Here is a 27,857-nt window from a genome sequence, read left to right on the forward strand (position 1 = left end):
TTAATTTGAGGGGGAGACTTGTGGATCGTGGTAATGAGCCACATGAAACTTAGTTCGAGGGAGACATTATTAGGTGTGCGTACAAAATCCCATATTGGTAGCTGAAAAGATTGGAAGCCTACATATAAGGTATAAAGATCTCTTAATATTGTGAGATCTTTTGGAGAAAATCGTGCATGTTTGACCCAAAACAGATTATATCACACTATATTAAGAGTATAATGTAGACAGTCTACCTTGATGCAAGTATTAGTGACTAATTTTACAGTTCAGATACATAACCTATAAATCACATGGAAACAACTTAATCGTTACTCCGAGATTTCCCTTCACTTCAGGTTTAGATATTTGAAAGTGGAAAGCAATTTGGTGGCTGTCTATATGCTCAAGGCAAAATTAAATACCTTCATCTGATGACATGTAGTTTTATCTTCAATCAAGTACTATCTACAAAATGAAACAACTTTTTCTTTTATCATGTGAAAATACTATGCTTTCTTAGGATGCTATAGTACAACAATTATAGGAAAGAGCACTAGCATCGTGGATTGGACATACGTGAATAAAGTAATAATGGTGAAGTTAGTACAATGAAAATGACATAACTTTAGTAGAAAAATTAGTAAAAATCTTATTAAGGGTTATCTTTCGAGCTTTTCGTACACAAGTCATCTCACGTTCACGCAGGGTTCGAAAATAACTGTATTTTAAGGGGTGTGATGCAGTCCGCTTACTCTAATGCAAGTATTAATTATAGCTTTTACGGCTCTAACATGTGATATGTAGATCACACGAAAATAATTTTATTGTTGCTCCAAAATTATTTTACCGTTTTATTAATAATGCTAAGTTTTATGTGACAATTATTTCTCCCAACCAAATGTCACTTTAGCGATTGAAATAACAATCCATTGGAAGGTTAGTTAATCGCATCCGCTTTCGTTTGTGCAGTCCTATTTTTTCTCCCTTTTATTTAAAATTTTGTAAGGCTAATTCTCTCACAAATATATGGGTGCCATATATTTTTATTTAATTAAATTTGTTATAATTGTTTGTTAGAAAATTTGTTGCGTTCCCGAAACTTTTTTGAGAAAGGTGTTCCCAACAAACACTTTTCATAAAGTTGTGCATAAAATTTGTTACAAGTCCAATTACTTCGGGGAGACAGCAAAGGACGATAAGAACTTCATTTTTTTATTTTTTTTTGGTTTCTCACTTAGATGCTCCGTATTTATTGAGGTTTCGATTAATTCGAATATTCGCATCGTATGATTCATTAAAAAAGAAACCGCTCCCTAAAAAAATGAATTCGGAGTCTTTTTATTAGAATTTCTGGTTTTAGATGATGTAGAATAATAGATATTAACTCTGTGTAGTAACCTAATTGGTAACACGTTAATAACGTAAATAATTTACTACAACAAAGTTTAATGCACTAATAATGAAAAAGTGAAATTTACTATCAATATATAAGAATTAAATCTTTACCTAAGATAATTTCTTTACACATTAGTATTGTATTTTATAAACATTGAACTTTCTTACCCCTTTTGAACTTCAATTAAAATATTAAGATAGTTGTTGTGTATCATTTCATAATATATCATGTTGTATTGTATTGTATAATTTTAATGTATACAATATTTGGATATATTATATTATTTCTCGTCATTTCATGATGTCATGCACCAACAATATGAAGAATAAACTTGTAATATTATATTTTTTTTAAAAAGAGTAATGTACGGGGTAAAATTATTATATAAAATAATAGAATAAAGGATAAATAAAATTATTTATAATAAGGAAGGACAAGATGAGAAAAAAAATAAGGCAACGATGCGAACATACCAAAACGGTTATTACATAAAGTGACATTCTCATTGTTTCATGATGTCATGCACCAACAATATGAAGAATAAACTTGTAATATTATATTTTAAAAAAGAGTAAGGTACAAAGTACAATTATTATATAAAATAGTAGGATAAAGGATAAAATAAGATTATTTAATAATAAGGAAGGATAAGATAAGAGAAAAAAATAAGGTAACGATGCCACCATACCAAAACGGTTATTACATAAAGTGACATTCTCATTGTTTCATGATGTCATGCACCAACAATATGAAGAATAAACTTGTAATATTATATTTTAAAAAAGAGTAAGGTACAAAGTACAATTATTATATAAAATAGTAGGATAAAGGATAAAATAAGATTATTTAATAATAAGGAAGGATAAGATAAGAGAAAAAAATAAGGTAACGATGCGATCATACCAAAATGGTCGTTACATAAAATGACACTTTTTGTCGTTACGTAACAACAGATTTAACAATACAATACAATAAAATTTATGTAACAATCAAAATAAATATTATATTTAAAATATAATACAGCACAATACAATGGTTGTTTGGTATGAAGTATAAGGCGGGATAAGATGTGAGATTAAATTTATATCGTATTTGGTTGGTGACCTAAATTTATACCATCACCCAAACACGTTATAAATTTAATCTAATACTTAATCTATAATATCCTATTTTATCTCCCATGTGGTATAAATTAGTCTTGGAATTAATATCCCGGGATAATTTAGTTCGTTAAGCTAACGACCAGTAACTAAGTTACAACCATCTCCACACGTGAAATACTAGTTTTTACTTTCAAATTCTTAAATTACTTTTAAACACTCTTTTTCCATTTCAACTCAAAAGACACATGCTTCATTTATACATGACTTGTTCAATTATTTGTTACTATTCACGCGCTTTATTTACCCTACAGTGAAAAAAAAAGAAAAAAGATATAGTCCGTATTTATCACACTACAAAATACAGAGTATACAATCTCCGTTTTAAACGCAAGGAAAATGCCATCTCTTTCCTCTTTTTCTGTTTAATTATTTACTCTACTAAATATTCCTCTCTATATTGCCGGCGATCTTTTTTCCGGTGATTTACACGTTTTCCGATCATTTCTGTCTATTTACAGTTTTCAGTCCTGTCTATTTCCAGCTCTTTTTTTTTTGATTTTATACAGTATTAATGGTTTCTGATTGGGAGAAATGTAGTTGAACTAAAACGGTGTTTTTGGTATGAGCAGTTAGTTATTTTTGCGCTTTTTTTTTTCCATTTAATTGCTGCTAATTTAAGCTGAAACCATATCTTATTTTCACTATTTCTGAGAGGAATTTCGTATAAGGTTGTTTTCTGAATAGTTTAGTTCTTAAAAGAGTGTTTTTGGCGTGCAGTTAGTTATTTTTTGAGCTTTTTTTAAAAAAGAAAAATTATTTTCTGCTAGTTTAAGCTAAAACATAGATTAATTTTCATTATTTCAGAGAGGATTTTCGTATAAGGTTGTTTTGTGAATAGTTTAGTTCTTAAAAGAGTGTTTTTGGCGTCCAGTTAGTTAATTTTTCGGCTGTTTTTGTAATTTATTTGCTGCTATTAAAGCTAAAATATAGTTTAATTTTCACCATTTCAGAGAGGAATTTTGTCTTGGGTTGTTTATCTGATTAATTTTGTCAATGGATGCTCACAATTATCATGGTTCAGTTAGTGGAAAAAAGAGTATGGAGTGGGCTTCGAATGATTGGAAATGGGATGGTGATTTATTTACAGCGGCGCGGCGGAATAATAATTCACTGCCATCAGATTGTTGTAAGAGCAAACAGTTAATGTTTCCTATAGGATCAGAGATTCATCCAGAAGCTAGTAGAATCTCCAATTGTTTTTCATCTGGTTCAGATGAATTACTGACATTAGGAAGTAATGATAAAGGGAGGAAAGAATTGGAGAAAAGGAGGCGGGCGATCGTCATTGAAGATGATGAACTGGATCATGAAGAAGAAGCTGGATCACTTAATTTGAAGCTAGGTGGTCAATTGTATCCTGTGATGGAAGGGGATGAGGAAAAACTGGAAGGGAAGAGTGGTAAGAAGACGAAAATTGTTGGGGTTTCGTCGAATCGTGCAGTTTGTTGTCAAGTGCAGGATTGTCGAGCTGATTTGAGCAATGCTAAAGATTACCATCGGCGACATAAAGTGTGTGATGTGCATTCTAAAGCTGCTAAAGCTTTGGTGGGCAATGTTATGCAGCGATTTTGTCAGCAGTGCAGTAGGTTAGCTTTCTAGTAGAACATTTGCATATTCATGTATATTTAAAAAATAAAATTATTATCTCTAGTTCTGTGAACCATTTAAATATGATAAAATTAGATTCTGTGAAAAGTGAAAACTAGATACATTGGTTTCTATTATCTCTAGTTTTATGAACCAAGGGAGCCTTGGTGCAACGGTAAGAGTTATTGCCGTGTGACTAGGTGGTCACGGGTTCAAGCTGTGGAAACAGGTTCGTGCAGAAATGTAAGATAAGGTTGTGTACAATAGATCCAATGTGGTCCGACCCATCCCGGGACGTGCCCATAGCGGGAGTTTAGTGCACCTGGTTGTACTTTGATCTCTAGTCTTATGTACCAGTTAAAATATTATAAAAGTAGAAGTTTTGGAAACCTGATACATTGGTTTTTCTTATACGTAAGATTAAATAGATAACATTGTCCGTAATTTAGTCACTGTCTCTGTTTTGATGTAATGCCCTAATATAGCTCGTGGAATTGTGTGGTTACCTCATCTAAAAGGTTGAGGTGTTAGATAGGGAACACTTTTATTTAGTTAATTATATCTTCAAGACATCTACATTTTCATACTCTTGGAACATGTAGTCATGGAAAATGGTTATGGTTTGGTGTTATGATTACTTTTGGCAGGTTTCATGTTCTACAAGAGTTTGATGAGGGGAAGCGGAGCTGTCGTAGGCGGTTAGCAGGTCATAACAGGCGAAGAAGAAAAACACATCCAGAAAATGTAGCTAATGGAGCCTCCATGAATGATGAGGGGGGTATTAACTACTTATTAATTAGTCTGCTGAGGATACTGACCAACGTACAATGTAAGTTGTTATCTGTATTCCATGCTTTTCCTGCATGATATCTTTGTTTCTTATGACAGAAGATGTTCGGCCAGTTAATTAGGTAATAGCATTCTCATGACGTAATAGGGTGTGCTTGTAAGTACTTTCGCTGTTATGGTAACTGGTTAGATTGCTATTCTGTAATCAAGAAGTTTAGAAAGAGAAGAATGTGTAGTTATTCTTTGCCTGACATAGTATCAACTTGATGAATACAATGATGTCTATCCCATAAGCAGCATTTCGTCTCTATGAACCGGGAGTTGTAAGATATAACTGATAGTGGGAATTGCTTTTTGGAACAGGAGGGTTGTTTTCCTATACTGTATTTAGTTTGAATGGTTGAAACATCAGGACAGGTTTTTATTACCTAGTTTGGATATTCCGATTTATCCTAAAGGCTACACATGACATAGGGCATTGGGTCAGCGATTAGCAACTAATAACTGATGGACATTAAAATAGATCTCGGTGGTTATTATTGACTGATGCTTCTACTGGAACAGTAGCCATCAATACTTGTGTACTATCCATTGAGGCTGTATTGTTCAAGTAATCTATAGAACTAACCAGAGTAGTTAACTTTTAATCTGTACGGGATTGTACATCAGTTGGAATAATTTATGTAAACTGCAACAATCGGTGGACTCCAGAATTTCCATAAAGATTAAATACATCCGTAGAAGTAGTAGAAATCATGTGAAAGTCCACTAGTTCTATTGTTTTTTTGAGTGATCTTCGAAAGAGTAGCTGCTGAGAGACCGGTAAGTTTTACTTCAACATAACGAACTTTAGGGATATACAACAGAAGGATCTGATGAGTTGAAGCTATCTTGCCTATTAATTCCTTGAACTTGGAAGAAGTTCATATAGATCTTTGATTTTCTTTTGAAATCTTCAACTGCAAGTCGCATTAATTAATGTATATAAACCATCATTAGTCAAATTTGAGGGCGGGGATATCCTGCATCACATACTATTCGCCGTCACTAACGGTGAGGATCCAGCTCTTTAGGACCTAGACTCGAATTTTCGTATCTTTCAAAACATCAAAGGTGCAATCCTGTTACGGGTGGAATTGCGATTTTATTCAGTGGTCGAGTGCGCTGGACGACACAACATTCTCGTTTAATTGGTACCATCAAACAGAGACCAGATTGCTACTAGAGAGAGGAATTCGTCTGGGTAGATTGGTTGAACACAGACCTTCCACTGGCAGGCGATCATGTTTTCTCTCATTTGTATATTCTTAGGACACGTTTGGTTACAAGTATTAGGGAAATAATCCTTGTATAAAGAAAAACTATTATTGTTAGTACCACTATTATTTTGTACCAGAATCATTCTATTGCTTTAGTAATCCATGTATTTAATCCCTGTATTAAAATCTTTGTATTGAGTTATCTGCAAACCCAACTACCCCTTACAGTTTAGACTAGCCTATAAATTGTTATGTGACTCAATTACAAGTCTTCTTTTGTCATGCTTTGACGAAGTGGTAATGTAGCTGCTGAAGAAAAGGAGTACTAAAATTTAGGCTGCTTTGATCCATCTTTTCCATAGTGAAGAAAAGGAGTACTAAAATTATGTGACTCATTCCATGACTGCATCTGGTGAGAGTAATCCAAAACAGAACGAGTTCTAGTTGGATTATCTTCAGAGGACTCTTGCTTCTTTATTGGAAATTAGGCTTTTCAAATAACTGTCTTTTGAAGTACCAAGATTCTGGAGACTTGGAATTTACTCTGAGAGAGAGAGAGAGACACAATTGTATTGCAGGCATGGTTAATTCATTCTCAATTTCTCAATGGCTTCTGATTCAGTTATTTTTGTGGGGTGTTTGGAAATGCATAAATTTTGTTGAGCATTGTTAAAATGTTAAGTGTTAGTGGTAGCATGTTAGAGTTAGAGTATTAGGGTTAATTTTTAAGTTGGATTGCTCGACATTGGACAATATCATATTAATTTTAGATGTCTTGTATTCATTAAATCATCAAGTCATCAATGTGTCTCTTCTATCTCATGTCTCCTCACAAGGTATTCAGACCTTTTAAGTAGCTTCTGTCTTGTGGAATGCGATCTTCTTATATGAGTGGTTATAGTTTCAAATTTTCGACCTACTTTGGAAACTTTAATCATGGCTGAGACCTTCCTTCCTAGAAGAAAGAAAAGGAAAAGATGATTTTGTGCTGAGACTTGATCCAAGTTAACCTTTATTAGGCTTAGAACTGAGAACAAGGGAATTGTTTGATCACTTTCCTCATGGAAAAGTGTCGCATCCTGTGAAAAATTTCTCAGATCACGAGCTACTATGGAGAAATGCTGAATGCAGAGATAAATAATCAAAGAAATAAACAGCACTCATGATACTCCATCAAGAGTTTTGTTATCTTCGTCAAATCCCTTTAAACTCAATATTCGTTTTGGGTATGCTAAATATATTATTAATTTCTGCATAATATATCTCCAATTTAGAAAAACAGTGACGTTGACCTTCCCAACAAGGCTGTTCATTGACATATAGGCTAAAATTATTTGGAGGAGTGTATCTAATGAAACCACCTAAGTATTGAATACTCACCTTTTGATGACTGCGATTGCAAGATTTTGATGTTTTTTTGTTTGAGAACTCATTACCATGTAAATTAAATTAAATCCAGTTCTCTTGGGAGTATATAAACATATCCACGTTGACAGTGTGTTAGAGGGTAAATTAACATATTGTTTTTGATGGAATCTTTTCACTTGATTATGACTGATAATGTCTCTTGTAATATTGAGCTTAGTTTATGCAGTTGAGAGTCCTAATTAGCTCAGGGAGTACTTAGTACCGAGTCAGTTTGTCTCTAACAAACTTTTGAGTTCCACAAGAATCATGATAACATATAGGCACATAAATAGGTACTTATTTAGAGATTTTGGTGTATGTGAACTGGAGGAGTTACTTTCTGGCTTCTTCTCATTATGAAATGCAGCCAATAGCTCAGATCAAACTAAAGACCAGGATCTACTGTCCCATCTGATGAGAAACCTAGCTAGTTTGGCTGGTGCAACTAATGAGAGGAATACGCCGGGCTTGTTGTCTGCGCCTCCAGAGCAGTGGAATGCAGGGACATCTATGGGGGCTTCAAAAGAGGTCTGCACTAGATCCAAATATTGGTATTGAACCTTTCTCTCTTCAGCTTCTGATTGGATTGATTTGCAGGATTCTCTTAAGCCTACTGGGAATTGTTTGATACCTGCATCTGAAGTGACAGAGAAGAGAATGGGCAGGAGTGATGTTGAATATGGGATCTCACAAAATCCTTGTGCTTGGCAGCCTGATTCTCTTTGTTGCAGAAAAGAGAGCTCACCTATCAATGCAAATGCCTCAGCTAAGGTGAAGCTGAATAATATCGATTTGAATAACATCTATGATGATTCTCAAGATGGCAATCAAAAGCTGCAGAATTCTGATGCCTCTGCAAACCCAGGGGCTGCATCTTCTGGCTGTCCTCTATGGATATGTCATGACCCTCATAAGCCAAGCCCAGGGACAAGTGGGAATTCGGGATCTACCTCATCCCTTTCACTATCTAATTCCAGTGGAGAGGCTCAGGTATGAGTTTTGTTTTCTATTGCTGTTTACCATTGTACTCATATGCAATTTGTTTAGCTGACAGGCATGTTTTCTGCAGTGCTGGTCTTCAGCTTCTAATTTGTCCCTAAAATTTTGATGAAATATCTGGAAATTGAAATCCATATCTTTAGCAGGCTTGTGTACATTGTTGTTCTCATCTATGCTTTAAACTCGAGTAAGTAAGTAGCTTAATAATACTTTCAGCAATTAGCACTTCTACTTCCCAGCCTTGCTAGGCCTACAACGTTGGCTGACTGTAATCGTGACTATGATTCACTACTTCCACCAAATATGGTAGATTATGATGTAAACATGTCCAATCTGCCATGCTATGTTGGTTGTACAGTCCATAGATCCTCCAACGTATATGTGCAGACTACCACGATGTTCCATAAGTATGCTCTTCCAAACTATCAGCCAGACATTCTGTCATAGAGGCTGCTAAATTTACCTGTGCAGATATTCAATTGCCCCGTTTCTCTGTCATGTGAACTGCGGCTACGAGATATGTGGCTCCTATATCCTATATTTACCAAGGTGTTTTGCAGTAAAATTCTCTCTTTGAGAAAATTTGATTCAGTTGTATTTTGGTGATCAAAAATATATTGTTAATGTTTGGTAAATAGATCTTTGAGTTTGAGATCAATGTGTTTGTCTCATAAGGTTACTCTAGGCTGTTTGTCCCTATAGTGCTAGTCAGATACTTGATCTTAGCCAAAAGTCCGAGAAAGATATTGTAGTGCTAGTCAGATACAGAGAAGAAATTCCTAATGACTTTGATTATTAACACTTGATGCATCAATGGATAAAGATGATTTGTCCATTAACTACAAAATTTTGACTAATTTTCAGAGTCGAACAGATCGTATAGTCTTTAAACTCTTTGGGAAAGATCCTGGTGATTTTCCTACAGCCTTGCGGAAACAGGTATTCGGTACTCTTGCTATAATATTCTTCAATGACAGTGTTCTCATGTTTCTTTTATCTCAATTTGAAACCAAACCTTCTCTATTCCTGGGCAATTGCAGATTCTTGATTGGTTATCACACAGTCCTACAGATATTGAAAGCTACATTAAGCCTGGTTGTATTATACTAACAATATATCTTCGGATGGATAAATCCATATGGGAGGAGGTAAATTTTTTTATTCTCAGAAATGTAATACTTAATCTTATGAGAGGAAGAAGTGGAGCAATCAAGGTTTTAGGCTTTGTTATTTAACAAGAAAGGGAAAGGAAACAGAAAACATATGGCACAATGGATAATATTTGGATAAAATGAAGCCAAAAATGAGTGTGATATAAACTTGCCTGATTCTTGAAATCAGAGAATTGCTTTAGTTATCCCCTGTATTAGCTATTCACTGTACTTTTCAACAAAATGAAACTAGCAAATTAAATTCCCTCGGACCATACTTCTTCTCTTTCCTTTTCCTTTACCTTTTCCTGTTCCTGTTCTCTTAATGTTTTAGCCAAACAAATATTGCTCCTAATTACTTTCCCTTTGCAGCTTTATTGTGATCTTAATTCTAGTTTGAGGAAGCTTCTTAATGCATCCGCGGATTCCTTTTGGCAAACTGGATGGGTTTATGCTAGGGTGAATGATCGAGTGGCATTTTTGTTTAATGGTATATTCTCATCCTTCATTGTATCCTTTCTTGATCTCTCTTTTTCTCGACAATAACGCCACTGATATGAACATTGAGTCTTTGCTTCTGTACTACAGGGCAGGTTGTTCTGGACACTTCCTTACCAGTTAAAAGCCATAGGAGCTGTGGGATATCAATTGTCAAACCTATTGCAGTTTGTGCCTCCGAAAGAGTTCAGTTTTTGGTGAAAGGCGTTAACCTATCCCGGCCCACTACAAGGTGACTTAATTAGACATTTGTTTGATCCTAAAGACGATTGCCTTTCCTTTTCCTATTAGTTTCTGCTTAGCTGGTTAGAGTATTTTGAGCTGGTTAATTGATTCTTTGTTTGTCTCCACTTCCCTTTTAGGTTACTATGTGCCCTGGATGGGAATTACCTGGTCCAGGGTAACTGTATTGATATGATGGTAGGAGCTGATTCTTGTATGGGCCATGAAGACATCCAGTCCCTTAGCTTTCCTTGTATTCTGCCAAATGTTACTGGCAGAGGGTTCATTGAGGTGAAGTTATTTTCTTTTCTTTCCTTAATGCTTATTAACTGTTAATTTATCTTCTTGTTTTCCCTATCTTGGAGCAATCCTGTTTGGTTTATTATGAACGGAATTTGATGCTCGTTGGTTTACTAATGACTCTCAGTTTTATCTTGCAAGTAAATTTAGTGAATTACCTCAATGAAAAGGATTAACATTTGGTCTCTGTGTGCAGAGCAAACCTAGACTTGGATGTCAAAATATAAAATATAAATGCATTCACCAATCAGGAACAAAAAGAAGATATCTATTTATTTTTTAACTCATTGGTACATGCAAGCTATTATAGTATTATGTACTAACTTTTTGGTTGAACTCCTTGTTACTAGCCATGTGTTACTTTTCATTAGATCAACAGATTTTGGTTCATACTTCAGGTTTATACTTACCTGATAAAATAGAGTAAAATCTTATATCTCCTCTCCTCTTTCTGCATAAAAATGACTGTATTGGATACACTTTATTCTACTTCTGAAATGTAGTGTTTATTATCTTTGACTAGGTTGAAGACCATGGCCTTAGTAGCAACTTTTTCCCATTTATAGTTGCAGAGAAAGATGTTTGCTCTGAGATTCGTACATTGGAGAGCAATATTGAGGTTGCTGAAATGGCTGGTGGTTTTCTCCAAGGAACTGAAAACTTGCAAGCCAGGGACCAAGCTCTGGAATTTTTACATGAAATGGGTTGGCTGCTTCATAGAAGTCATTTGAAATTTAGAGTGGGTTCTGGTGTCAACTTGAATCTCTTCCCTTTTCAGCGATTCAAGTGGCTTATAGAATTCTCCATTGACCAAGATTGGTGTGCTGTCGTAAAGAAACTGTTGGATGTTTTCTTCAATGGCATTGTAGATGTAGGACAACAGTCATCACTTGACATTCCCTTGTGGGAGGTTGGCATCCTTCATCAAGCCGTGAGGAGAAAGTGCAGATCCATGGTAGAAGTCCTATTGAAATACCGTCCGCATGGAGCTTTTGACAAATCAGGACCACAAAAGCAACAAGATGATCGTGACTATTTATTTAGACCTGATGCAGTGGGTCCTGGGGGTTTGACTCCACTTCATCTTGTTGCTAGTCTTTCTGGCTTTGAGAATATTTTGGATGCATTAATTGATGATCCAGGACAGGTATATCTCCTTTTATTATGTGCATTTTGGTCTGTTGCATTGGAAACTGACAGTCCCCTCAATCCACAGAAAGGGGGTGTGCAGGTGGGGTTGGGAGCTTTGGGGGGGGGGGCTGTGAAGCATGATGAGATCAGCAATGACCTGCACTTTTTCCTCTTTATCAGTGTTGATATAGTTGCATTTTGTTCCCGGATGGCTCTAGAATACTTAGTAGTTTACTTTTTAGAACAGCTATTCTGTATTTTTCTCTGGTTCCCTTGTTTGGAGAGGAATGAGTTAGTCAGGTATTTCAAGGAGCTGATGATTGAAATTCTTCAGGTGGGAATTGAAGCCTGGAAAAGTGCCTGTGACAGTACCGGACTGACACCTAATGATTATGCATGCTTGCGAGGCCATTACTCGTATATTCATATTGTGCAAAAGAAAATCAGTCAGAAACGAGGTGATGGGCATGTTCTCGATATCCCTGGTTCGTTGTTGGATAGCAGTATCAAGCAGAAACTATCCGATGATCATAGGTCTGTTAAAGTTGCTAGCTTACAAACTGAGAAGTCTTTAAGGAAACCAATTCAAACACATTGCAGACAGTGCGACCAGAAACTCTATTATGGAAACTCGGGATCATCACTTGCAATATACAAACCGGCAATGCTTTCAATGGTTGCAATTGCTGCCATCTGCGTTTGTGTAGCTTTGCTGTTCAAAAGCTCACCAGAGGTTCTTTACTCGTTCAGACCGTTCAGGTGGGAGCTGCTGAAGTATGGCTCCATCTAAAGTAGGTATAGCCTAATATCATGGTTATAGAAGATAGTATAGAATACCATGACTTGTTTTTTCCTTCTGAATTTATTGACCGCAATATAACTGGAGACTTCCAACTCTTATGTATATTTTATTTTTTACTAATTCGTCATAAAATATATAAGGAGCTCCAAGTACAAGTAGGGAAGTTATTCTTTTTATATGTTGATGGTAGAACTAGAATAGAACTGGCCACTGGGATTGTAGTTGTTGAAGCTGCAGATCTGAGCCCGAATATGTAGTGGATTATAAGTAGATTGCATTTATATTTCAACTATATAGAGTACTAATTTCTTACATCTATGGTCTGAGCACATCATTTTCCTGCTAAATTGACTTCTTTGCTTCCATTTAGGTAAAATCTGGATAAGCTGTTACATTTTTCATCAACTTGGTTCTTTTTAGCTGTTCTTTGGTCGCCCAAGCCTCCCTTGCAATTTTTCATTTTTCTTTGTATAGTTTTAGTATAATTCATCATTGTCAAACTTGTCATTTCTGATTCAAGATAGCTAGCAGATCGACCAATGGGAATCGAGACAGCTAATAAAAAGCTAAGTTGCTCCAACATGGCAATTTAGGTGCCATACTCGTGTCGACCCGACACTAGTATGGGTGTGGGTATGGGATCCGTACCGGATCTGGTCAAATAATTTTGGGTACTTTGACCCCGTCAGACAGAAAAATTTGAGACGAGATACAATTTGATTCCCGAAATCAGAACCAAAACTAGGATAAATCAAAAGAAAATAGCATACTTTATCTAGGAAATCAATCATTTACTTATCTACAACTTGAGAATAAAGAAATTCACAATTTACAAGCTAAGTATTTCACGGAATTTCTCATAATTTAGAGATATTTTTATATTTTTATTTTTTTGAATTATTTTTAGCCGGATCCTCCCTCCCGTACCCGTACTAGGATCCCTATCCCCGAATCTTAAAATTTACATCTAGAAGGATTCGACCTCTAGATCCGCACCTGTGTCGGACACCCGCACCCGTGTCCGAGCAACTTAGATAAAAAGGGCAGCTCGGTGCGCTAAGCTTCCTCTATGCGCAGGGTCCTCGGAAAGGCCGGACCACAAGAATCTATTGTAATTTGTACGTAGCCTTACCCTGCATTTCTGCAAAATGCTGTTTTCATTACTCGAACACATGGCAACAACTTTATCAGTTACGCCAAGGCTCACTTCAATCGACTTGAAAGTCTTTATCTAACATATTGAAGGAATATTTATTCTGAATTTGGTTGATCTTAATTGCTGCTTCTAGAAATAAAAGGGATGTACTCTAAAATACCGATGGAGTACAAGCATAAATGCGCATTCCGTGGAGAAAAAAGATCAATACGTATCTCTCAAGTTTATAAGGTGAATCCATGAGGAATCAATAATATTCTTTTTTGAGTCTTTCTTAAATTCAAGTTTTCACTATTTATTATGAGTTTTAAGTAATATAAAGAGTCTTACACTATTGTTATAGCAGGTTTTATATGCCTACTGCCCCCAGCAACTTATAACAAAAGGCAAAAGAGCTTATAACCTCAACCAATAATACCAAGTATACTCCACTTAACCAAGAAAGTTAAGAACAATATTTCTTAAACCAAGAATAAAAGAAATTTAAGATATTGAATATAGAAAAACAACTGCATCAGAATCAAGATTGAGGCTTGTCCCATTTGAGAGGCTTAACAACTTCCCATGTAAAGTCAGGATCATCTCTACCAAAATGACCATAAGCAGCAGTTTTCAAGAATCTGTTGTTGCCACCTCTCTTTAAATCCAAGTCAATTGACATCATACCAGGCCTAAAATCAAAATTCTCCTTCACAATCTTGAGAATTTCCTTATCTGGTATTTTTCCAGTTCCATAAGTGTCAACAAACACAGACAAAGGTTCCGGCACGCCGATGGCGTATGAAACCTGCACAATGCACCTTCTAGCAAGACCATTGGCAACAATGCTTTTTGCAGCTTGTCTTACAATATATGCACCACTTCTATCAACCTTAGTTGGATCCTTTCCTGAGAATGCACCACCCCCGTGAGCACCCCACCCCCCATAAGTATCGATAATGATCTTTCGGCCTGTTAGACCAGCATCACCATGAGGTCCACCAATGACAAATCGGCCCGAAGGGTTAAGGTGGAATATGGTGTTCTCATCAAGATACTTCTCAGGTATCACAGGTTTGATCACATGTTCTTTGAGATCACGGGCGATTTCATCGTTTGTGACAGTCTCATCATGTTGAGTGGAGATGAGGACAGTATGGACACGAACCGGAACCATAGCACCATTGTCATTGTAATACTCAACAGTGACCTGAGTTTTACCATCAGGTCTGAGCCAAGCACAAGTTCCATTCTTGCGAACCTCAGTAAGGCGAGCGCCAAGTTTAGTAGCAAGAACATGGCTAAGGGGCATCAATTCAGGGGTTTCATCAGTGGCATAACCAAACATATGACCCTGATCACCAGCACCAATTTCCTCGGGTTTTTTGGTTAAGTGACCATGAACACCTTGCGCAATATCAGGGCTCTGTTGTTCAATGTTCACAAGAACCTTGCAGTCATCAGCATCCAACCCCACATCAGCGGATACGAATCCAATAGCACGACATGTATCACGAACAATTTTCTCATAATCTACAATGGCTTTGGTGGTGATCTCACCAAAGACCATGACCAAATTGGTCTTAGTACAAGTTTCACAAGCAACTTTGCTTTCAGGATCCTGAGCAAGACAAGCATCAAGTACAGCATCAGATACTTGGTCACAGAGTTTATCAGGATGTCCCTCATTGACAGATTCAGATGTGAACAAGAATGTCTCCATTTCTTTAAAGCTGTATATAAAAAATTGGATGATATCAGTAATTGAGAAGAATTCAAAAATCACAATTGAGTTGAAAAAAGAAATTTATCCAGCATGGTGTTTACCCCAATTCGATAAAAACATACGGTTATCACCAAACTATGTTGCATGGACTCATCAAAATGCTATCGCACCCCTGCCGGATCCTCCAAAAAACTTTTTGCAGGCTTGACAAAAAGCACTATTATTCTCGATGATAGTCTTGCTCATCAAGCACTACTATTGGAGGATCCAACACACACCTGGCGATACTTTCAGAGAGTCGGAGCAACATAGTCACTAAATCATACTTAATTGATACACACTGTCACATCAATTTGTCATTTGACAACGGTACATTCACACCAAACTACATTAATATACAATGGTAAGTGACAAACTTGAGGTAAGAATGTGTATTAATTAACTATGGTTAAGAGATAACCAACAGTTTATGTAAAGATACATATCATGTGTCTATTGGATTGGTGTAAGCACTAGGGATGAGTAAGTTATTCCATTGAACTATAGTATACTGCAAATGATCATAAAAACAGACCCCAAAAATCCATGAATGTAGTGACAGACGTAGTATCCTAAGTTTTTAACAAAGTATGAATACAACAAGTCCAGAGGCGGAGCCAGAATTTCAAGCTTATGGGTTCAGGATTTTAATCGCCTTAAGTTACTGGGTTCTAAATTAATAGTTTATACATATTCAATGAATTTTTTAAGAAAAATACAGGGTTCAAACCAAAGTTACTCGTTCTCGGCACTCTAGCTCCACCCCTGGAGTGTAATCCCACAAGTGGGGTCTAGGGAGGGCAATGTGTACGCAGTCCTTACCCTCCCTTGGTAAAGAGGCTATTTCCGATGGACTAACAAAGTATGAATCTTGATTGATATTACACATAAATAAGCTTCAGATCTATCTCAATTCTTGTGTTCTTAAGATTCCTCTTAAACATGAAGTTAAAAAAATAAAATAAACCCAAGAATAAGAATACATACACTAGACTAAGTTAAAAGCAGCATCTCACGACCTAAGTTTGGACCATTTCCGTAAATTCAAGAACATAAAATATGTGAATTAGATCTAAAGGATTAGCCCAGTACACAAAGACATTTATGCAGGATCACTAGAGTATAGGGCCACACCCCTAGGGTATAGTGTAGATAACCTATACTAATGCAAGTATTTACGTGAATCAAATCTATAAAGAGAAAAAAGAAAATACTACAAATAATTCAATAGCACTGCAAACACAAAGAACTAAATGTAGAAATAGAGAGGGATAGAGAAATGAGACCTTAAAGAGTTGGTGCAAAAAGGGATCTTGTAAAAATGAGAATATAGAGAGGCAAGGAAGTTGGTAATGAAAGATGGACATATATATATTAAGAAAATGGGAGTAATTTTGATCATAATATGAGGTAGATTCATTATGTATTTTTACTGGGGTAGTTGGGATTCTCATATTTATGACTTACCTTAATTTAGTCAAACTACCTTAAATAAACAGCTCAACTCCATAGTATTAAAGAATTTAATACAGAGTTAGTGTCGGTAGACACGGTTTTACTGCTGTCCAATAAATCCAGCTCTGTTCAGTCTGGTCCAATCATTGTGGTGTCAGTAATATGAATTTAAGTTTGATTTATTGTCGGTTAAGGAAGTATTTAAATGATAAAAAAATTGCTTAATATACATTCTGTATATATCTGTTTTCTAACAATTGGTTTGGATGGTTGTTACGTGTCATTTCATAATGTATCGTATTGTATTGTACAGTATTGTTTAATTAATAGAACGTTTGGATTGATTGTATCGTTTACCGTTGTCTCATGATGTCACGCACCGACAATATGAAGAATAAACTTGCAATATTATCAAGAAAAAATAGGATATAAAGTAGAATTATTCTCTAAAAAAGCAGGATAAAGAATAAAATATGATTATTTAATAATAAGGAAGGGCAAGATGAGAGAAAAAAGTAAGGTAACGATGTTGCCACACCAAATCCGTCGTTTCATTAAGCGACACTTTGTAACGACAAATTTAACAATACGATACAATAAAATTTAAGTGACAATCAAAACAAACATTATATTTAAAATAACAGTACGATACAATATAATAAGTAACAACCATCCAAACAAGCTGTAAGGGAATTGTACACTTCAAAACAAATATTTATTTAATAATCTTTATCACAACAGTATTTGTCTAAAATATGTTTTATCTTTATTAAAAGTCTCCTTTTATTAATTAATACTTCACTAATTGAGGTAATAAGTACGAATTTGAAATAAATAAATGTTTTTATGTTTTCTGAAAAGCTAAAAAGTTTAAAAGAAATTAAGTATATTTAGAGTGAAGAAGCATAATATAACGTGAAAGTAGAGTGAGCAATTTGTTGGGGCCAATGAAATTATATAAAACATATGTAATTAGTTTTTCAGATCATTTTTTTTATATAGAACAATTATATGTACTGAACTTGCAGTAACCATAAAACTAGTATTGTGGTATGTAAAATGTTAGAAGGAATATGCAATCATACACGATTAGACAAAATTAAAAATGGTCACATTAGACATAATATACAAATAATACAAGTAGAGGATAAAATGAGAGAGTGCTTATTAGGAATGAAATTAACAATCATAATTGAGTTGTTAAAACAGGATTAGTTAGATCGAAATTTGCATGGATAAAAATTGTGACAGATTTATAATCTCATGGAATTCATAAAATATTAATGAGAAATAAACCGTACGGGAAGAATAAAAGTTATATATAAGCGATTCAAACTAGTTGAAATTAATTCTACAAAGCAAAAAAATATATTAGTAACTCATATAACTAAAATCAATTAATTTAAATTGAAGTGTAATGCTTGTGTTTGACGTGTAATGGCTTGGTTGGTAGATGTCTGTGTTTTTTTAGGAAGAATAAGACTTGGATTTAGTGGGTAGAAACAAGCTTAGTTATCATATTAAGAGATGCTATTCTCGCATAGAGCTATAAAGTTGAAACATCCTTCTCATGTTGATGTTGTCTCGTAACAAACCCATCTTCCCTCCAACAAATTCAACCTCACCAAAATCCAACCTACCTATGTAATGTTTTATTGAGGGTTGCGCTGGAGCGATAAGTACTTTTTTATTTTTAATCAAAGGTTCACATTCAAGCTCTAGGTATAGAATTGCATTTCTTATTGAATGTTTATCTTTCCAACATGAATCCAAATTACTTGTGTTATGCACGACACTTGAAATCTGTCTGTGCTCTGCACGATCACTTGGAACCTATTTGTTCTGCAAGGTCACTTGGACCTACTTGTGCTCTTCAAGGCTACTTGAAACTTATCTGTACTTTGCACGATACTTGGAACCTACATGTGCTTTGCACAGTCACTTGGAACATACACGTACTTTATATGGTCACTTGGAACCTATGCATGCTTTCTACAACCTTTGGAACCTATTCGTGCTCTGGACGATCACTTGTAACCTGCCGCTGCTTTGTACAGTCACTTAGAACCTACCTGTACTATGCACGACAGCTGGAACCTACCCATAGTGCACAATACTTAGAACATACGCGTGTTCTATACGACACTTGGAACCTACTCATACTTTGCATGATCAGCTAGAACCTACCCGTACTCTATGTTGGTGTTATTTTATATTTTATAATGTAAAGTCAAAAATTCTTTGTAGTCCCTTTTTCTTCTTTACTTCTTTGTTTTTTGTGAAAGACAAAGTGTCCCTCATTGCTTGTGGAAAGTTTTTTCCTTCTCTTTATATTGAATTGCTCTTTGTTGGGCTTGTAAAGAGCTAGTAAAAGGGAGTGATCTCGCGCACATGAGAAATTGGTCCTGAAGGCAAAACGGGTCGATTTGCGCCCCCTGCGTGCGAGATATACGTGAGGCCTAATCTAAATCTGGTTTTTGCTAAAATTATTTCTTCAATTTTTGAGCTTATCATAAATGTGTCCAAATACATGTTTACCAGAATATGTCCAAATTCTTTCTCTTTGAATTGGATTTTGTAACGTCCAATTTATCATTTTGTAACAGCCATGATTTAATTCTTGTAACAGATGTAGTTAATTGGTAATGACTCAATTTTGATTTCTGTAACAATGGTGGGCTCTCAATGTCTTTATCTTATGTTTCTTATGTTTTGATGATCTAACAAACTTAGTGTTAAAGAACCAGATAGAGAACCTGACTCACTTGGTACACATCTCAAATGAACAAAGTTCAGTCTGATATTCAGCAAATGAACTACTACAAATAGGAACACAACAGGGACCTGATCCCTTGGAGTTCTCTTATAGAAGTACAAGTCAACAACAGCTGGAACGCAAATGCAAAAAGTGACTGTCTGCATACTGTACACGCGACAGTGTAGCAGATAGTGCGGTAGTCATTTCTTATTGGGAAGAAGCGTGTATCAAGAATTGACATCACCATTATGATGTCTTTGGTAGTATAACAACCTGGTACAAGGCACAATACATTTACTTGAGCATTTTAGTGATATTCTCTCAAGCAGAAAAGTGTTCATCCAGTATTGAAGTCACAAGTGAATCAAGAACAAGAAGGCAACTCTACTAAAGAAATCAGTTTCACAATGAGTCTATGTGTATCCGTAGTTGAGTTGTAATCTTGCTATTTGTTCTTCATTGTAACTCCTATCTGGCTTTCTTAGAAGCTGTGTTTTAGGAAACCCTCTTGTAAAATCACTAAACTCTCTGAGTTTATGTTGTGACTAGGTCTAGTCATAAGTTAAAGTCTTTGTAGCTAGAGAGTGACAAAGTGGCTTGTGGTAAGAGTATCACAAGTTAGTTAAGTTGAATTCTTTGTAATAGAGTCATTACAAAGTGACTTGTAATAGGTGTTTACAGGTTAGTAAAGTTGAAAGCCTACAAGTGTAAGTCGTGGTTTTTGTCCCCTTGAGTGGGATTTTTCCACGTAAAAATCTGTGTCTCCTTTATTTACTGCTTCATAAGTATTCTCAATAGAAACTCATAGAGGATCAGGTGCTCTATAGTTTGGTGGACTCATATAAGCTAACAAACAACTATAGATTAATTTCTTCATCTGTAACTATTCAACAGCTTTGCCTACAAAAAACAATCTTCTTTGTGAATAATCTTACATAGAAAACACACCTTCATCTCTCTTTTTCAAACGATTTCTGGGCAATTATTTTGTGTAAATTCCAAACTTCCAGTCACGAGTGCACGTGTTTGGAGGTGTTGTGGAACATTGGAGAGCGACCGGTCTTAACGATTTGTAATCGCTTTCAAGGCAGTGGCTTGCCATGACACAATATTTTTGATAAATTGTTCTTCTTTCCTTCTTGTTCTTAGTCAATATTATCTACTCATTTTTCTTATAATATGAAAGCGATTTAATATACAATATTGACAAATGGCTACCAGTTTGAATAAAACACTTCCTGATCTATCAAAACTTGGGCCTTTAGATGGAAACAATTATAAGTGTTGGTCTTAGAAATTTTTAATTTACTTTGAACAATTAGAAGTTGATTATGTTTTGTTTAATGAACCATCTGCTGATGTTGTTGCTGTTAGTTCTAACACTGCTGCTACTGTTGTTCCTGATGATGTTGTTAAAAAGAAATTTGAAAAGGATAATAAAATTGTTCGAGGGCATCTGCTTAACCATATGACTAACCCTCTCTTTGATTTGTTTATAAATTATAAATCTGCTAAAGTCATATGGAAGAGTTTGGAGAAGAAATATGGTGCATATGACACCGAAAAAAAGTATGTCGTTGGTAAGTGGATCAAGTTTAAGATGGTTGACGATAAGCCAATCATGGAGCAGGTTCACGAGTATGAAAACTTGACTGCTGATGTTTTGAACAAAGTCATGGAGATGTGTGAGATTCTTCGGGCTAATGTTCTGCTTGAAAATTTTCCACCTTCCTAGAGTGATTACAGGAATCAACTGAAACACAAGAAGAAAACTTTAACTCTTCAAGAACTGATCAATCACATGAGGACTGAGGAAGCAAACCGTCTCAAAGATAAGGAGTCTGAATGGCTTAAGGATAAGATGAATTCTCTCTCTCTTAATTCTTCTAAAGCTAACCTTGTAGAATCTTCTCATACTTTTGTGAAAGACAGGTTTAAAGGAAAACAAAAGAAAGGTCAGAAGAAAGTATATGTGAAGAAGCAGAGTTACTTCAATAAACTGGAGGGCCATATTTAAAAGTCGAAAAGACCATGCTATGTCTGCGGCAAAATTGGCCACAAGGCTTTTCAGTGCAACCAAACACAAGGACTAAGCTCAAAGAATGGAGGAAAAGCTCCAGTCCAAGCTAACCTTAATGAGGGTGGTGATGTCATTGCTGCTGTGGTTGTTGAGGCAAACATGATGGCTAACAAGACTGACTGGATACTGGACACATGCGCTTCAAGGCACCTTTGCGCCAACAAGGAGCTGTTTCACAATTTTGAAGAATCTGCTGATGGCGAGTGTGTCTACATGGGTAACTCCACTACAACTGGAGTAATGAGTAAAGGAAAAATTCTCCTTAAGTTAACTTTTGGAAAAACCTTAGCCTTGAACAATGTTCTGTATGTATCCTCCTTTTGTAGAAACTTAATTTCTGGTGCGCTTCTCAATAAAGCAGGTCTTAAACTTGTTTTTGAATCTGATAAAATTGTTATTTCTCGTGGGGAGACTTTGTTGGGAAGGGTTACCTTAGTGGGAGTTTATTTGTACTGAATATCACTCAAGAGATTACTAATAATGCTAGTATTTTCAATTCTGCTTATATTGTTGAGTCTATTAATTTGTGGCATAGTAGACTAGATCATGTTAATATTGCTTCTATTAAGAGACTTGGAAAAATAGAATTAATTCCTACAGTTAATGTTATAACTTTTCTAAGTGTCTTGTTTGTGTAGAAGCAAAACATACCAAAAAGCCTTTTAAGAATGTAACTAGTAGAAAAATAGAATTTCTTGAACTAGTGCATTCAGACTTGGCAGATTTCAAAAACACTGTTAGTAAAAGTGGAAAGAAATACTACACCACCTTTGTAAATGACTTTTCTATATACACTAAGGTATATCTTCTTAAGTCAAAAGATGAGACTGAAAATATGTTTCTGAAATACAAGGCAGAAGTCAAAAATCAATTAGATAGAAAAATCAAGAGACTTATGTCTGACAGGGGTGGTGAATATAGTACTAATATTCTAAAAGCCTTTTGTAAGAAAAATGATATTATACATGAGGTTAGTGCTCCCTATACTCCCCAACAAAATGGTGTAGCCGAACGGAAAAATAGAACCCTTAAGGAAATGATAAGTTCTATGCTTTTGAGTTCGGGTTTATCTGATAATATGTGGGGGGAAGCTGTTTTATTTGCATGCTATGTTCTTAATAAAGTCCCTCATACAAAATTGGATAAAATTCCGTATGAGTTATGGAAAGGGTTTTCCCCTAACTTGAAAATTCTGAAAGTGTGGGAGTGTTTGGCTAAGGTTGGTCTACCTGATTTTAAACAAGTAATTGTTTGACCCAAGACTTTTGATGCTATTCTGATTGGTTATGCTTAAAATAGTGCTGCATATAGATTTATGTCTTTGAATGATAGTTCTATTTGTGAATTTAGAGATGCAGAATTTTTTGAGCATGTTTTTCCATTGAAAACTGATATGCCTAGTGATGTGCCTAATAATGCTTCTACATCTATGTCTGTTATTTCTCATATTGTGTCTTCTTCTAGTGTTACTGCTAATGAGCATAAAAATGAACTTAGAAGGAGTAAGAGGCGTAGAATTGAAGCTAACTTTGGTCCTGATTTTATTACTACTTTCTTGACTGAAAATATTGATCTTGATGTTTTGAGTGATGAATTAGTGTTAATCTATTTAATAGAAGAAGACCCTAAGACATATAGTGAAGCAATGGGGTCAATAGATGCTAGTTTTTAGAAATAGACCATTAAAAGTGAATTAGACTCTATAGTTTCTAATCACACTTGAGACTTGTCTGATTTGCCTAAAGGTTGTAAACCCATAAGTAGCAAGTGGATATTTAAGAAGAAATTGAGACCTGATGGTACAATTGAGAAATATAAGGCTAGACTTGTTATTAGGGGTTTTAACCAAAAGAAAAACATTGATTACTTTGACACTTATTCTCTTGTGACTAAGATGGCGACTACTAGAACTCTTGTTGTTTTAGCCACTATTCATAATTTAGTGATACATCAAATGGATGTTAAAACGGCTTTCCTAAATTATGATTTAGAGGAAGAGATCTATATGTCTTAACCTGAGGGATTTGTGATCCAAGGATAGGAGAATAAAGTATGCAAATTGAGAAAATCTTTGTATGGTCTAAAGTAGGCACCTAAGCAATGGTATGAAAAGTTTAATAGCACATTGGTGGGTAATAGTTTTGTTGTTAATGCATCTGATACTTATGTTTATTCCAAGATGATAAGATCAGATTGTGTTATTATATGTCTGTATGTGGATGACATGTTAATCTTGGCCCTAATGTGAATGTTGTTAATGAGACTAAGAATTCTGTGTCTTCTAAATTTGAAACAAAAGATCTTGGAGCAGCAGATGTGATTTTAGGGATTAAAATTAAAAGAATTTCTAATGGTTTTTCGTTATCCCAGTCTCATTATATTGAAAAGGTTTAATTGTTTTGATGTAGCACCTGTGAGAACTCCTTATGATCCTAGCACACACTTGAGAAAGAATAAGGAATCTAGTATTTCTCAAACTGAATATGCTAAGATAATTAGTAGTGTAATGTTTCTCATGAATTATACACGACCAGATATTGCTTATGTTGTTAGTAGATTGAGTAGATATACTCACAATCCCAGTAGTGAACTTTGGAATGTTGTTCATCGTTTGTTAAGGTATTTGAGAGGTATTATAGATTGGTGTTTGCATTTTAATAATTTTTTTTTGTTTTAGAAGGATTTTATGATGCAAATTGGGTTACTGACAATGATGAAGTTAGCTCCACTAGTGGCTATGTATTTACTTTGGGTGCAGGTGCTATTTCGTGGAAGTCTTCAAAACTGACTTGTATAGCACGATCTACTATGGAGTCTGAATTCATTGCTCTTAGATTGGCAGGCAAGAAGTTGAGTGGTTGAGAAACTTATTGGCAAACATGACTTAGTGGGGAAGACAAGCTTCACTAGTTTCTCTACACCGTGACTCACATGCGGTAATTGAGATTGCCAAAAATAGTGTGTACAACGAAGAAAAAGACATATCCGCATAAGACATGGTGCGGTAAAACAATTGTTGAAACATGGTGTTATTTCCTTGGAATATGTAAGATCCAAAAAAATTTGGCGGATTCTTTAACCAAAAGTTTGGCAAGGAAAGTTATCCTTGAAACGTCGAGGGGGATTGGGTTAAAGCCCATGGATTGAGAAAGTATGGTGGATACCCATCTGTAGTCAAACGAAGCCATATGAGACCTCAATATGCACTACATTTTCCATTCTTATGGCGTGCGGTAGTGCTTTATAAGGTTGAGCTTATTTTGTTCTTAATGATTCTATAGCCTTAAGGTGGTCTATGTGTAGATAAACTTGATGGAATCACCTATGTAAGTGTAAAGGTGCAGTCGCCTTTTATGAAAGACTTGGGATGTCTTTCTAGAACACTCATGAGACCCAAGGTACGTGCATGACCATAAAAGCACTTTGTTAGTATCGCGGAGTTTAAATAGAATTAAGGATATAGTATCTGTTGTGGGGTCTCTACTAATGTCCATTCAGTTCAATAGTATTTCACTTTTTGGATATTAGTTGTTGTCTCACTTCACTACGTGTCAATTCAAATCGAAAGATATTGACACTTAAGTATATGTTCCTTCTTTTGCCCAGAATTACTCTTATTCTATTTTGTTTTTGCATTAGTGGGGGATTGTTGGCATTATTTTATATTTTATAATGCAACGTCAAATATTTCTTTATACATAACATATGAAAAGACAAAGTGTCCCTTATTGGTTGTGGAAAGTCTTTTTTTTTCACTTTATAATGAATTACTCTTTGTTGGGCTTGTAAAGAACTAGTAAAAGGGAGCGGTCTTGCGTACATGAGAAGTTGATCCTGAAGGCAAAATGGGTCGATTTGCACCCCCCCCTCTTTCTTTCGCGCGAGATATACGTGAGGCCTAATCCAAGTCTGATTTTTGCTAAAATTATTTCTTTAATTTTTGAGCTTATCAGAAAAGTGTCCAAATATATGCTTATCAGAATATGTCCAAATTCTTTCTCTTTGAATTGGATTTTGTAACGTCCAATTTATTATTTTGTAACAACCATGATTTAATTCTCGTAACAGCTGTAGTTAATTGGGTAACGACTCAATTTTATTTTCTATAATAACTACAGATTAATTTTATCATCTGTAACTGTTCAACAACTTTACCTACAAAAGGCAGTCTTCTTTGTGAATAATCTGACATAGAAAACACATTTTCATCTCTCTTTTTCAAAGAATTTTCCGGCAATTGTTTTGCGCAAATTCCAAACTTCCAGCCATAAGTGCACGTGTTTGGAGGTGTTGTGGAACTTTGGGGAGCGACCGATCTTTATAATTTGCAATCGCTTTCAAGGTAGTGACTTGCCACGACACAGTATTTTTGATAAATTGTAACACAGTATTTTTGATAAATTATTCTTCTTTCTTTCTTGTTTTCTTAGTCAATATTATCTACTCATTTTTCTTACACTCTACACAACCAATTAGAACCTATCAGTGCTCTGCATGACCACTTGGAATCTACCTCGTGCTATCTATGGTTTGTAAAGCCATTTGGAATCTATCTATGCTCACTGTGATACTTAAAACTTACATGTGCTTTGCACGATTAATTAGAACCTAACCGTGCTCTGCAGGACCACTTGAAATCTATTTGTGCTATGCACGACATTTGAAATCTACCTGTGCTATGCACGACACTTGGAATCTATCTGTTCTATACGATACTTGAAATCTACACGTGTTTTGCACGATCATTTGGAACCGAACCGTCTTAATTTTTTTTATATGCATTACACATGTTTTTCATATGTTTTGTATCTTAAAAATTAGGTAATGGCCATTAACATGAGATATCGGGTAAAGGTCCTAATTCATGCGATATTTTGCTCAAACTTAGCTTTACACTCTTTTGTCACAAGATAGTTATTTGCGTTATTTTGGTTTGGGACTCAAAATGAACCATCTTTTATTGTCTTTTTCTTTCCTTCTATCTGCTGCCAAACTTTTATTTGGAATTTAAAATACAGGGTATGAATTTAATAATTGATACAAAATTAAATATCGTTTAAATAATAATGTGAAAATTGAATAGTGAAGGTACATCTTACAACTATTAACTATCAAGGACCATTTAAAGATGTTTCTCCGAAGATAAATGAACACGAAAAATATACATTAAAAGGAAGCCAATGGATAATAAGCCTTTGAAAAAAATAAATAGAGAAAATAACAAAAAAAATTCCTTATGTTTGTGGGTTGATTCGAATAATACCTTGAATATACTCATGAGCATTTTTTTTTATCCTTTTAAGTTATTAAAAATGGTATTTTTTATTTTAATCAAATGTTTTAAAAACTAGTGTTGTTAGATTTAACATGAAAATAAAAAAAATATTTAACTAGAGAATCATGAAAAGTCTACTCAAATCAAGAAAATGCAACCCTAAAAATTACGCTACACGTCAATAATCAATCAAAGATGACAAAAATTACACTCGACACTAGACGAAAGTAATAAAAACTGCAAAGCTTTACCTCCAATGTGAGTTTTTATTAAATCTTTCTTTTGTCTAACACAATCTCTGCTAGTTCTAATAGTTAAGTAAGATAAAAAAGAAATGCTCATTTTTTTTAATAAATTTGAAGGACCAAAATTACTTAGGAGTTATTTAACAGATTACTTTAATCTTATCTAGAACATAAGAGATTATTGTCTTTTTTTTTCCTCAAATAAATACTCATTTAGGGGGTGTTTGAAGAAAAATATTTTTCGGAAAATATTTTCTCATTTTTCACTGTTTGGTTGCACAAAATTGTTTGAAAAATATTTTCCTAGATATCATATTTTCCTAAAATTGGAGGAAAATGACTTCCCTAGAAAAAAATTAGGAAAACAATTTCCAAAAACTCTCCCTCACATCTAACCCAACCCCCTCCCCCTTCTCTTCCCTACCTTACCTCTCCCGTCCCCCTCTCCCAAATGGCTT

The 27,857-nt window shown here is 35.0% G+C and overlaps 3 protein-coding genes across 6 annotated transcripts; 2 read left to right on the top strand and 1 right to left on the bottom strand.

Annotated features, from left to right (window-relative positions):
* Nucleotides 1–2,738: 2,738 nt before the first annotated feature.
* On the top strand, nt 2,739–13,002 carry LOC107765218 (squamosa promoter-binding-like protein 1). 3 transcript variants are annotated; one of them, XM_075225740.1, is made up of 12 exons: nt 2,836–2,959; nt 3,492–4,127; nt 4,776–4,957; nt 7,951–8,111; nt 8,181–8,573; nt 9,447–9,521; nt 9,623–9,730; nt 10,106–10,223; nt 10,322–10,463; nt 10,594–10,744; nt 11,277–11,900; nt 12,219–13,002. In XM_075225740.1, the coding sequence occupies exons 2-12, from the start codon at nt 3,535–3,537 to the stop codon at nt 12,672–12,674; spliced, it is 3,003 nt and encodes a 1,000-aa protein (XP_075081841.1). In that variant the 5' UTR covers nt 2,836–2,959; nt 3,492–3,534; the 3' UTR covers nt 12,675–13,002. The 3 variants fall into 3 exon arrangements, with proteins under 3 accessions (XP_016439329.2, XP_075081841.1, XP_075081840.1); XM_075225739.1 differs by having other exon boundaries at nt 2,844–3,100; XM_016583843.2 differs by having other exon boundaries at nt 2,739–4,127.
* Nucleotides 13,003–14,241: 1,239 nt separating this feature from the next.
* LOC107765217 (S-adenosylmethionine synthase 1-like) lies at nt 14,242–17,031 on the bottom strand. Of its 2 annotated transcripts, none has more exons than XM_016583842.2 (2): nt 16,873–17,031; nt 14,242–15,554 (listed from the first exon to the last, which is right to left on the bottom strand). In XM_016583842.2, exons 1-2 carry the CDS (start codon nt 17,004–17,006, stop codon nt 14,363–14,365), a joined length of 1,326 nt encoding a protein of 441 aa, XP_016439328.2. In that variant the 5' UTR covers nt 17,007–17,031; the 3' UTR covers nt 14,242–14,362. The 2 variants fall into 2 exon arrangements, with proteins under 2 accessions (XP_016439328.2, XP_075081842.1); XM_075225741.1 differs by lacking the exon at nt 16,873–17,031 and adding an exon at nt 15,649–15,769.
* Nucleotides 17,032–24,229: 7,198 nt separating this feature from the next.
* On the top strand, nt 24,230–24,741 carry LOC142166139 (secreted RxLR effector protein 161-like). Its single transcript, XM_075224565.1, has 2 exons — nt 24,230–24,509; nt 24,560–24,741. Exons 1-2 carry the CDS (start codon nt 24,230–24,232, stop codon nt 24,739–24,741), a joined length of 462 nt encoding a protein of 153 aa, XP_075080666.1.
* Nucleotides 24,742–27,857: the final 3,116 nt, after the last annotated feature.

This window comes from Nicotiana tabacum, chromosome 11 (assembly GCF_000715075.1).
Source record: "Nicotiana tabacum cultivar K326 chromosome 11, ASM71507v2, whole genome shotgun sequence".
NCBI classification, from domain to species: Eukaryota; Viridiplantae; Streptophyta; class Magnoliopsida; order Solanales; family Solanaceae; genus Nicotiana; species Nicotiana tabacum.